Source organism: Neodiprion lecontei, chromosome 2, assembly GCF_021901455.1.
Source record: "Neodiprion lecontei isolate iyNeoLeco1 chromosome 2, iyNeoLeco1.1, whole genome shotgun sequence".
NCBI lineage: Eukaryota > Metazoa > Arthropoda > Insecta > Hymenoptera > Diprionidae > Neodiprion > Neodiprion lecontei.
Window position 1 is genome coordinate 12,410,169 of NC_060261.1, and position 11,846 is coordinate 12,422,014.

The window sequence follows — 11,846 nt, forward strand, 5'->3', positions numbered from 1 at the left end:
TGAATTGCATGCGCCCTTCATACACTTGTGTGAGGCTGTGTGAGGTTCATTAGCAAAACCCTTTTCAACATGCGACTCTAGCGGTAAATGTGAGAACTATGGAAAACAGGCCCGTAAAGCGGGACACCCTCTCCACTAGAGTTCAAGGTATAGAAGGCCGTGTCCCACAGTTCACGTGTCGTCCATGTTGTTATTAAACAAACGAGCTATCCAAGTCTTGATCCATACGTTTTGATATATTTACTTGAGTGAAAACTTTATAAACGAAAACACAATTTTTTTTGGTGATCAGTACTCTTAAATTGATATACCCACGCAATCACAGATATGGATGCCAATACTGAGATACGTAAATTGAGGCCTGCAGAGCTGTATAAACTTGGTAGAATATTGACTGCCTCTGATTCATGGAAAATGTTGATGGCGATTGTGCCCAAGGAAGGAACTGAAAATGTTCCAAAATTCAGTACCGAACACTTTGAGTGAGTTACATACATTGAATATAAATTTAAAATATTTCTAGTACAAATAGGAATATTTACCATTTTTTTAATGCTCGTCAGACTGATTGAACAGGCCAGTCGCCAACAACGAAAATCAGCGGCAGAAATATTTTTAGAAGAATGGAGCACAATGGGAAAACGTAGGCCAACTTTGCAGTCCACTTTGACTCTTCTCGTCAAGGCTCAATTGTTTAAAGCTGCAGATTATATTGCAGTTGATTTATTGCATGGTAAGAAAGTTGTCTATGTGCAATTTTATGAAGAATTTACACACCGTGACCGGTTTTTCAGTAATTTTTACAAACTTTTTAGATTAAATATTTTACACACAATGTCAAATGTGTTGGCTAAAACCATATCCGAAATCAAAGGTACAAACTTAGTAATTAGTGCAATGTGGTTCATCATTTTCAGGCCAACCTCCGCAAAGACCGTTGAGTGGCCCAGCTGCTCCAGTGATTATTTCTGATGAAGAAATTGAAATGTTGTTGAATGAGACAGCTTCGGAGCACGATGAAAAGCTAACGTGTCGAATTTCGGAGCCACCAGAAAATTTGGATGTAATCTTGGACGGAATGAGTTATCCTAGTGAACTTTCTTATCAAAATTCAACAGAATCAAAAGTCTTGGTTACCGAAACTTTAAAGAATTCTGATTTAATGCAATTTAGTGTAAGCAGTACAAAGTTGTGTAAAAATAGCCATCAAAATCTTAATGTGGACCCGGAGTCCAATTTAATTCAATTCAGTAGCAATAGTGTTCATGATAGTACAAATAGTTCTCTGTCTATACTCAAACAAGTTCAAGAACGAAGCTCCGTGAAACATGGGCATAAAGATTTTCGCGCACCAAATAACGGTGTCGAATCATCATATGATGGCGCTAATGAGTTTACTACTGTCAGTGATTATGATCAGCTTGAATTGAAGTCTAGCGAATTGCCGGCAGTTGTGGCAAACCTTGGTAACGGCATTCGAACCATGTACAGCGAATTAGATTCTAGCGAATTGCCACAAGTTGTCGCCGAAATTGGTAAACGAGAATCACCGAATCCAACCGAATTGCCGGCCAAACTTCAGTCATTTGGAGAAAACACTGACGTTTCAACTTCTTCGACATCATCAGATTCGTCGTCATCAAATTCTGACACTAATGCCATGAATACATATGACAATTACAGTAATGACAATATACCGATTTGTGTAAACGCTCTTCTCGGAAGCTCGGAAAATTATGAACTGGTAACAGCAGAATTGCCGCAAATAGTAGCAGACTTGGGACGGGATCAACAATTCAGTTTTACCGATTCAAAATCTGGATGAAAATCTGCCGAAATTACCAACGGTATTAACCAATAGGCGTCTAAGTTATTGGATAAACAATATGTTCAATAAATTGTGAACAGAATAAAAATTGTCTTCCAATGTCATGAGTTTCATCCCGACTGAATGTTTGCAAAGAAATGTGTTGCAACATTGCGTGCTTTTCTAAACTATGTAAATAGTATAACTGTATTGATACTGTAAATATTAAAAATATATCTTTTTGGAAGTAGTTACATGTGTAAATGTTCATTTATTGCGCGTAATTTGTAAGCTCTGAAAAATATAATTGATTACGTCAAGTATTAATAGAGATCGACGATCGCCGATCGCGCCAAGTTCATTAGCATGAGCCGACACACTATCTTTTATCTGCCGAAAATGTCATCATATATATTTCTGCTCTCACGATAAAATTCGCCATTTGACAAGTTTTATACGTTTATAGATTTTGAGCGCTTTCATTAAGCCTTATATCAATACGATCAATGCACAGAGAGCCGGAATATACCACCTGTCGTATTTCCAACAAGGTCAAAATAGTCAGTTCGATCAAGAATTTTCAACGACCGTCAACGATTTAACGACTTGATGTACGAAATACTAGTGGTCCTTAACTTTTAGACTGCCGAGATTTTGAGAGCTTTATTCCTCTCAGAAAGTCTCAAAATGTTTTGTCTGTAACTCATATCTAACATATATGTAAAATTCCAATCACAGACGGAGACTAGATTTTTCGGCAGTCCAAAGGTTAATAAGATTGTTTTTAAATTTTCATGCTCCCAGGGCCTTAAACGCTTTCAAAAAAATAAAAAAAATTCCCAAAAAATTAAGCTGTCCACATCAACTCTAAGATAGTCCGCTTTATGGTCAAAGTAGCTTATGGAAATAACATGGGAAAAACTTTTTTCTCAGTATATATTTTATCGTAAAAGTAATAATGTTCCAAAAAATCTGTAACTGCGAGTTTTTAGTGGGCATTAGTGCTATTATCTGAAAAAAATACACATCCCAGGCAATCTCGACGAATTGCACATCCTCAAAATCTGACTTTTTTTATTTAGAAGAAGTGCATTTCATCTATATTGCCTGGTACGATAATGTGTATTTTTTTCAGATAGCCACACTAATACTCACTAAACTCTCGCACTTACAGATTTTTTGGAACATTATTACTCTCACAATAAAATATATACTGAGAAAAAAGTTTTTCCAATGTTATTGACATAAGATACTTCGATCACACAACAGACTATCTTAGAGTTATCATAGAGAAATTAATTTTTTGTATAAATTTGCACGAAATGTCCCAATTTGCCTGAAAATCGTAGAAATCATTTCCACCAGGGTGACAGTCATACAATGTATTTATTGTTACAAGATGGAGTCATCAATCTGAAAATTCCATTGTCGAAAGACGGGGGGGGGGGGGGGGGGGGGGGTTATAAAATACATTCCCTTTTAGTAATTTACTTTGCTAGAAAAATTTTCTTCAAATAAAATTTGGCGAATACTAATTTAAAATTGTTTATTTTTCTCACAGGAGAGGTGTAATTGTCCCGTTGTATTCCTATAATTTGTGAAGAAATTAGAAGTTTCTAAATTTAGGAAAGTGAAAATTTCGGTCATTGTTCTTTTTCTTATTGCATTGTTAGATGCAACTTGATTTATTGCGTTTCTCTCGTTTCAACACAATTTTTTTTATCAGATGTCCCATGTACCCTACAATAATGTCATCAATCGAATGATTTGAGTGCAATATTATTTTTGCGAGAGAAAAAGGACGGTATGGTTATATGTATATAAAATTGACCCTCCACTAGATAAAGAGTCAATGCACTGACCAAAACACTCTGAATTCTGTACATGCAATACATATCAGATGTTGTCAGTGCGATTGAGATTGCATGGAGCATATTTGAAAGTATTGGTTTGGCGTCTCGGTCGATAAGGCGACGCGTGCGCCGATCTTCGGGAAAACTGGAGTAGGTCCTATTCTGTCAGTGCGTCAACAACTTATTGTCTCGTTCTGAAGGGTAAGTAGGCATTTTTTAGAGGTCAGACACAGTGTTTTCGCTTAGGTGATTTAAAGGGAAAAAAAAAATAAAAATGACAATTACCGCTCGCAAACTTATTTTATTGCATTTTGTACAATTACTTGAAGTAAGATTTGGTTTATTATTGCGCATGAAGGTGCGTTCAATACCCGCACCCTTGATGTATGTTCCGAAACGTGAATTTAATATTTTTAAACCTTCGTTTACAATAATAGTGTAATATGCTAACATCCGTGGTGAGAATTATATTTAGAGCCTTATAAACACTTCTACGAATTTAATCGGAATGTGAAATCGCACAAATCCTCAGTTTTTTCTTAAAAACTGCTCACGAAATACAAAAATTTGTGGTAACTATTTAAAAATAACGCAATTTCGGTACATTTGTGAAAAGACATTGAAATTTTTTGAAAACACCGGTTTCATTTTCGTAATTCTAGTTTTATTGAAAATATTCATTTATAGGTATTTTCATATTTTGCCAGCTACACTTCAGAAAATCCAATTTAAACTGAAGAAAAATTCTAATTTCTCTCAATCGATTCCTAATTTTCCATAACGCGATTCCGTCACAAAATACGGATAAACACCAGAACCTAGATTTTTGAAGCTGCGCGACATAAGTAGTAATTCTTAAAAAATACGACATTTCTCTAGGCATTGATTCGATTTACACCTCTAGCGCGACTAGGTGAAAAATAGTTAGGAAGGTTAAAATTCGGAGTTTTTCATATTTCCAGCAGAAAACCAAATTCCGAAAGAATATGAATTCTTTTTAGAAATCCCTTAGAATTTCACGGAGTCTCCCTCAGACATTATCACAACAGTTCAAATTTCTTCAGAAATAATGCTGAATTTGTCTCATACACGTCAGCGAACGTGGTGTACGTATATCTGAGAAATTTCTAATCGTATTATTTTTACCAAGGAAGAGCTGGTCAGGTTGGATTTATTGATTAAGATCACTTCGAAGCTCCCGCTAGTTTCTCTTCCGTTGTAATTCAACGTGTTTTTTCTGTTTTGCAGAAAATAGTGATGAACAACACGAGCTGCACCGTGTGTAAACTGGGTCCACCACCAGACATGATATTACGCCTCCCACCGCCGCCGATTCCAGCATTTCTTCAACGTAATTCTGACATCTCATCATTTTATTTAAATTCCGAAGTTCAATCGTTCGCCACGCATTTGAACGACAGTCCTTGCAAACATTTTTGCGATTGGAGGTCGGAAGGTGTTCAGTACATTGAACTCCCGCAACAAGGTGCATACGTATTGAAATATGTATTGTGGAATTACATCTTATAATTAATTCGAAAAAAAAAAAACAATTCGATACAAAGCTTAATATTTTTATAATCACTGAGAATGTGAATCAGCCAATATCATCGCTAAAGGTTTTTCACTACCAGATATAGGAAGAATTTGTTTTAACGCAAAGAAGATTCACTTTTTCGACGAAGATTTCAAAGTCCTCCCCAAAAACTATGCATTCATTCCTTTGGTATAAAAATTACTCATTGGTCACTATACTTTGCAACTTTTAAACGGAGTATTTAACTGCAAAAAATTTTCGAAATTTAATCAACATGGATTCTTTAGTACTGAATTGTATATTATACTTGAATTAATGTTACTAATTTGAAAAGTTTTCAGCAAACTGATTTCACCTTGCAATTGTGCAATCTTATTTTAATAAAAAAAAAGCTACTCGTTGCCGATGAATAGTTGTAACAATTTTCAGGAACAGTTTTCGACGATACCTGGCTACTCGTCCTTATGTCGTCCTGTGTGGGAGTCATATTCGTCGGTATAATCCTTGCCGTACTACTTCTCAAGTGCAAGTCGTAAGTAAACCGATACAGATCTATACCATCTGCATACCCGTATAATAAATTGGCACGCTATTTATTACTTGCTATAAATGTGAAACAAAACAGCTTCACTGATAAAATGTTCGACATATCATAACATAGAATTGGATCCGTCATTTTGAATTTCGAATAATGCTGAGGTCAAATTCAAATTCAGTAATGTATAATTTAATAAAATATAATACTCTAAAAGCACAGAAGGCCACGCTTTCAGTTACTGCATTATCGTAATTCAAGTTGCTTCGGCACAGACCGATATATTCACAAAATGAAGGTCCAACAGATTGCACGACATTTTCTGTTGAGTGATATTTGTGAAATTCACCTAAAACGATCAGTTCTTTAACACTCACGACGCTATATTGCTTTAGCCCGCATTACGGATACTAATCTTTTCAGACGTTTTTATGCGTTAAATCTACGAAGATACAGTAAATATAATATTATACACGCAGATATCGCAATATAATATACACACCCATATGTACGTAATGAAAACTCTTTCGTAAGTTAAGTCACGATGAATAATATGCACACGCAGAACTAGCGGAGGTAAGACCGGTGTCTCGTCAATACCTGTGGCAACTTCGACTGTACAGGCCAAGTTGGGGAGGATTCCAAACGAGGCAGTTCTTTATCCCTGTGCGGCAGACACCCTGCAGGACAGCCGAGTGATGTGGGCGACATTAACCCCCCGCGGAACGACGCGCCATTACTTAGAAGATCATCATTACGAAACCATAAACAACACGCGATTTCCAAAGCGCACTATTGCCGCTTCCCCAACTGAGCACGTAAGAATTTCAACCTTTTTCCGTTTACGTTGCATGTGCTTTACCTTTTCTGTCTCTACATTCGAGTCTGACCTGAGAATCTTGAGATTATAAATGGCGGATCTTTTATCGTGGAAAATCGTTACAGTCTAAATAATTCGAAACACACCAAATATTTTTCTTACAACACCTGCTTGGGAAGTTTGATTTTCAAAGCCTGTGGAGCGTGCCCAATTTCCAAACAGTGGGTTATAACGACGTTGGCGTATGCGCATAATCGAAATGCGCAACCTTACTTACTAGGGTTTTCTTTGGCGCATGCGCATTTTCAAATAACTCAATTTTAAACACTGTCAGTGGCACCTTCGGTGCTTTTCAAATCAAACTTTTCTTCACAGGTATTGGAAAAAATGGCGTGTATCACACATATGTAGATAGGCGACATCTGACCTGTGTGATTACAGCGCTTGTCTTGACTTTTGCTGTGTTCACACTAGTAATGGAAGGTGGGGCAAGACCGGCCACCATAAAATTATAGGTCAACTGGCATTTGCGCGTCCAGACGAGTAATACAAAACAGTATGAAACGTAGCTCAGTTGACAGTGATAAACAATCAGGAGGGTAGAGCGAAATTGGCCACCCAGGAAAATAAATGGACAAATTGCATTTTTGCGTGAAGGTGAGTAAGATCCGACGAAAACAACTTGTCTTCGCTAAGAATCGATAAAATACTAGCTCGGCGCATTCCAAAAAAATCGCATTTCGGTCATTCTGTGCGGCAGTACGTGAGAAAGAAACTTTTTCTTATAAGTTCACTTACGGGTCGGTTTAAGATGATATTTCAGTCAGTCTATACCAACCGACTTGCAATTTTTTAAAAATTCGGCGTATAATTGCCCGTAGAATGGGGCAAATAAATGTAGAATGGGTATTTTGATGTATTATGAGAAAAAAGTATGAGAAGATTTTCCGAAATAGGGAGAAATCAGCTTTTTTAACATTTCGAGATTCGGATGTGTAATTTATTCTGTTTAATATCAAAGTCTACGCAATACCCACGAGAAAACAAACAAGTAATCTCCATTCCGGATGCAATGACAAACATAAATATACCAAAAGGTATTTGTTTAACACAATAACAACACCATGGATTGTATACCTAGCGAAAATTGTAATTTTTATTTTCATAATTTTTACGATTTTGGCCCACGCTCTTGGTTGTTCATCGCTGTCAGCGGAGCCTTGTATACTGGGTTGCATACCGTTTTGTCTTACTCGCATGGACGTGGAAATGCCAGTTAGCCAACGTTTTTTGGGTGGCCAATCTGACCCCACGGCCCGTGCTGCTCCACCTTTCCCTACTGGTGCGTTGTGGCTCACGCTGCAAATTTCACATTCATCAGAAGTCGCCCACTTTTCGCACCTGTAATGTAATATACTATTATAAAATTTGTACAAATGTTTTATACGAGTGTAATTATCTTAGGTATACGCTGAACCACCCGTACCATCACCAGTGCAGACTCTTCCAAAAGATGGGTCGGCATTTGATAACACTGCTTTTGTTGATTACGAGGAACCTCTTACTGCGAGGACTGAATATTATCAATTGGATGATGTCTTGGAACCAAATTTTTCAGGTCAGTATTGGGATCCGTAAGTTCAGCGAATTCCATCTTACGACAGTAAATGCACGACACTAATTATCATCATGGTCTTATTTGATTTTGTGAGTAGTTTTTTTTAGCCAATATTTGACTTTAAATCGATTCAACAAAAGTACTCCGGCCCAGCATTTCCTGTAGCATCAGATCGTGCATGTGTCTGTGATCGGCAACGCTTTAGGGTAGAATTGGGTATGCTTGTTGCATGCTACTGTAGCGTGGGTCGATCGAAAGACATGCACGAGTCTGATCACTGACACACTTCGTTTTCCCACATACAATTGACGATTCAATGATTCTTTCTTGTAAATTTCTTTCGCAAATGCGTAAACTATAATGTGATATAAATGTAAGCTAAATTGAGGCATTAATAAGTATATCAGAACAGCACCGCGGTGAATAACTACGAGAAAAAAGCAAGAAGTTGTTGATTGCACGTCAAACGGAACGTGTACGTTGTAGAATTGGTTCGGTTGTCGGAAAAACAATTCTTTTTTGCGGCAGAGCATATATGTCATTTGCCGTAAATCTGCAGCAAGCCTCATTCGGAAGCGCACATATGCAAGTCTTTTCTACAACTGCGGAAACAGACAACTAGTGGTCTACCAGCAGAGTTATGCCTGCGCCCAAGTGATGGCCGTTATTACGTAAACTTGCGGCAGAATGCTACCTGGGAGCACTCACACTCATGGGATAATAGCTTATATGCTCTAAGGATAATAGCCATAAGGAAAAATAAGAAGAAATCGATTCATTAACACAAAATGAAACTCCAATAGCATTATTATTAAAATTAGTTAGATAAATTGCCATAAAAAAATAAGCTGGTTACTCGATGCGACGCCATATTACTCAAACCATGCTCGACGCTGTTTTTACTGCAACGAGATTTCTCAGAATTATTTTCAGTAGAAAATGTAATACTGTGTGACTTTCAGGCAACGTAACACTGCAACGAGGGACGTTGCGTCCACGTGTGAGTTCTCCAACGAGAATTGAGAACCCGAATTTGCCCCCATTGAACCTTCAACCCCACAAACGTACTCTGCGTCGAACCCAGGGAACTCAGTCAAGCACGGACAGCTTGTCGAGAAGCAGTGCCACGTCGTCGACTTTCACCCCGAATTTATAAATTCCTATGATGATCTAATCATGATGAGGGTTGAGTGTAATATTAATCGTGGTATTCCATGTGTATGAAATATTTGTATCGATTACTCATCCATTGACCTTCATTCACCCTCTAAGACTATGTCATATTTTTTAATCGTTTCCCTCACAGGTGAGAGAGTCTTTGATCAATACAAAAAATTGAATTTTTTCTCAATATCTAGTCAAGTAGAACGTCAATCGAAGTACCTGCACCTTAGGGCGGGTCGAAAAAATCCATTATTGTATCTTCCGTTTCTATAAAGACACATATATTGGCATAAAGACAACACTTTCTGCCACTCGAAAACTGTGCAATTAGTGATCTGAATGAAAGTTTCGTATTTTTTCGACCCACCCTTTTGCACATATATGTATTATTTATTATTCGAATTGTTAGAAATGTATGGACATCCACAAAAATAAGGATGACCTCCATAACTATGCGGATTATAACTATGTGATCCTATATTGTTACAAACATTTTTATTTATTTATTTTATTTCGAATGCATTCTTATCAATAAAATGAACCACCGGCACAGGTATGAATTGTAAGCACACTCACCTGCCTACTTGATGTAATTACATACTTGTGTACACCCACATTGCTGTAACTGTTTTTACAACTTCTATAGGTATTAAATAAATATAGTAGGTATAATTATTCTTGGAGTTTCCTAGTTAGATACCCTCAACTTTAATATCACCAGCGATGCTGAAAGTTTCATCACGGATGAGGGGACATTTCTAGTTTCATTACATAATGTACAAACTGCTAAATGAGATTGTTAATGTGGGTGTGGTTGGAGCAATATGGCGTCGGGATAGGTAATCAGCCGATCGTTTTAGGTGAATTTAAAAAATATGAAGCGGTAAACATCGTGCAGGCTACTAGTCTTTTATTTTGTGAGAACACATCGATGGATGGTAAAATATGCGATAAATAACTAATTCCATAATTAAATATGACGTTCATTTTGATTGGATCAGAACATTAACTGCCAAAAGATAGTGAAAGATTCTATAAACTTTCTAAAATATCGTTACCACAAGCTCAAACAATAAGGGTAAAAAAACTAAGAGTAACCTGGTTTTCTCATGAAATAGTTCAACAGTTTGTAATTTTACAGACTGGGTAAATACCCAACTGTAATTAATATTCATAAAATACCTGTTAACAATTGATATACAATATACTGTACGTCAACTTCATTCGTGATTCTTCAATTCTAATTGGTGGCAACTTTAAAACCTTGTTGAAGACGTCGCACATATTCTTGTCGGCATTCCATGTCATCAGCTGGTCTGTTGTGTGGTTCCCACACAGGAACACCAACAAAGTATCTTTTTGCTTTGATAAAATTCTGAAAGAACATATTTTCATATCATACATGGTGTCTTTGAGGTGATGCTAAGCAAAATTAGTTAAGGATTTTTAAATGAATTTTGAACAAAGCAATTAGATAGAACTTTCTTTTACAATTCAATCACTTAGATATTCTAAAATTACTGCTAATAATATGAATTAGAATTTGTGAAAAGTTGGGAATCCACTCTATTTTACCATCAGGGCAAGCAATTTTTCAAATTTTGATTTACAACAAACACCATATCAATGCGAATACTTACATTAGAGTCTAATGTAAATCGATGATATATTCCGCTAGGTATGATGATCAAATCACCGGGAACAACCTCAATGCGAACCCATTGGTCATCACTGTTTCTCACATCAAAGTACCCAGAGCCCTCAAGTACGAGACGAATTTCCTCGTCTGTGTGCAAGTGTTCCGTAAAGAAATGTTTCAACTGTAATTGTTGGTATATAGATAAATATATTGGGTTCAAGGTAATTAACTATTACAAGTATAACGACGAAAAATCAAGGTATTCAGGGATTACCTTGTCTTCATAGTTCTGGAGACACTCTTTGGAGCAAATGATCTCATCCTCATAAGAATACCCTCTACTTTCTTTCAGCTGTTTCAGTACCGTGTCTGACTTGTAGTTGTCATGGTCAACCTGAGAAAGTAAATCTCAGATATTATTGGAGAAGTTTTTGGTTTAACAAGTTTGTGGTTTTCTCAAATAGCAGGATTGTTCTTACCTTGAAATATTCAACACCTGTGGCGGCAAACAGCTCTGACAACGATAAAAATTGCGGAGGATCAGTGAAGTGTTCCAGACGTTGATCGGTATCCAATTCATCCATTATCCATGCACGAACCATTATTGTAAGTCTTAAAAACTCGGTATTGGAAATCTTAGACGACTGACAACCAGCGAATGAACTTTTGACCTTTGTCAGCCACTATCAATCTTGCTCAAGGTCTTAATCAGTGTCTTCCACGCAATTACCAAACTCATACTCCAGACGGTTTACTTACAACTTAATCTCTTGCGGCTGTACACAACGATGAAGTGACAATGTCTGTATTCTATAAGCGCATTCCGGTATTATTTTGTTGGCTGCATTGAGACAACAGTCTGTCTCGCCCATA

General features: G+C 36.9%; 3 protein-coding genes across 6 annotated transcripts; 2 read left to right on the forward strand and 1 right to left on the reverse strand.

The window, feature by feature from the left end:
* The first annotated feature begins 152 nt into the window (after positions 1–152).
* On the forward strand, positions 153–2,057 carry LOC107223949. The gene is made up of 3 exons (XM_015663822.2): positions 153–482; positions 564–733; positions 918–2,057. The coding sequence occupies exons 1-3, from the start codon at positions 328–330 to the stop codon at positions 1,823–1,825; spliced, it is 1,233 nt and encodes a 410-aa protein (XP_015519308.2). The 5' UTR covers positions 153–327; the 3' UTR covers positions 1,826–2,057.
* A 1,705-nt stretch (positions 2,058–3,762) lies between these two features.
* Positions 3,763–10,011, forward strand: LOC107223972. 4 transcript variants are annotated; one of them, XM_015663860.2, is made up of 6 exons: positions 3,763–3,861; positions 4,909–5,146; positions 5,627–5,729; positions 6,298–6,550; positions 8,017–8,170; positions 9,133–10,011. In XM_015663860.2, the coding sequence occupies exons 2-6, from the start codon at positions 4,918–4,920 to the stop codon at positions 9,324–9,326; spliced, it is 933 nt and encodes a 310-aa protein (XP_015519346.1). In that variant the 5' UTR covers positions 3,763–3,861; positions 4,909–4,917; the 3' UTR covers positions 9,327–10,011. The 4 variants fall into 4 exon arrangements, with proteins under 4 accessions (XP_015519346.1, XP_015519347.1, XP_015519348.1 ...); XM_015663861.2 differs by having other exon boundaries at positions 5,633–5,729; XM_015663862.2 differs by having other exon boundaries at positions 4,909–5,011.
* Positions 9,703–11,741, reverse strand: LOC107223946 (1,2-dihydroxy-3-keto-5-methylthiopentene dioxygenase). The gene is made up of 4 exons (XM_015663819.2): positions 11,453–11,741; positions 11,248–11,367; positions 10,975–11,154; positions 9,703–10,709 (listed from the first exon to the last, which is right to left on the reverse strand). Exons 1-4 carry the CDS (start codon positions 11,573–11,575, stop codon positions 10,575–10,577), a joined length of 558 nt encoding a protein of 185 aa, XP_015519305.1. The 5' UTR covers positions 11,576–11,741; the 3' UTR covers positions 9,703–10,574.
* Positions 11,742–11,846: the final 105 nt, after the last annotated feature.

What these genes read in the sequence shown, in the direction of transcription:
- LOC107223949 (XM_015663822.2), top strand. Translation starts at nt 328, where the DNA reads ATGGATGCCAATACTGAGATACGTAAATTGAGGCCTGCAGAGCTGTAT. An exon ending in TTCAGTACCGAACACTTTGA is followed by an intron (nt 483 to 563) that starts GTGAGTTACATA and finishes AATGCTCGTCAG; the next exon opens with ACTGATTGAACAGGCCAGTC. An exon ending in TGCAGTTGATTTATTGCATG is followed by an intron (nt 734 to 917) that starts GTAAGAAAGTTG and finishes CATCATTTTCAG; the next exon opens with GCCAACCTCCGCAAAGACCG.
- LOC107223972 (XM_015663860.2), top strand. Translation starts at nt 4,918, where the DNA reads ATGAACAACACGAGCTGCACCGTGTGTAAACTGGGTCCACCACCAGAC. An exon ending in CTACTTCTCAAGTGCAAGTC is followed by an intron (nt 5,730 to 6,297) that starts GTAAGTAAACCG and finishes ATGCACACGCAG; the next exon opens with AACTAGCGGAGGTAAGACCG. An exon ending in CCGCTTCCCCAACTGAGCAC is followed by an intron (nt 6,551 to 8,016) that starts GTAAGAATTTCA and finishes TAATTATCTTAG; the next exon opens with GTATACGCTGAACCACCCGT.
- LOC107223946 (XM_015663819.2), bottom strand. Translation starts at nt 11,575, where the DNA reads ATGGTTCGTGCATGGATAATGGATGAATTGGATACCGATCAACGTCTG. An exon ending in TCCAGAACTATGAAGACAAG is followed by an intron (nt 11,155 to 11,247) that starts GTAATCCCTGAA and finishes CAACAATTACAG; the next exon opens with TTGAAACATTTCTTTACGGA. An exon ending in GATTTACATTAGACTCTAAT is followed by an intron (nt 10,710 to 10,974) that starts GTAAGTATTCGC and finishes ATGTTCTTTCAG; the next exon opens with AATTTTATCAAAGCAAAAAG.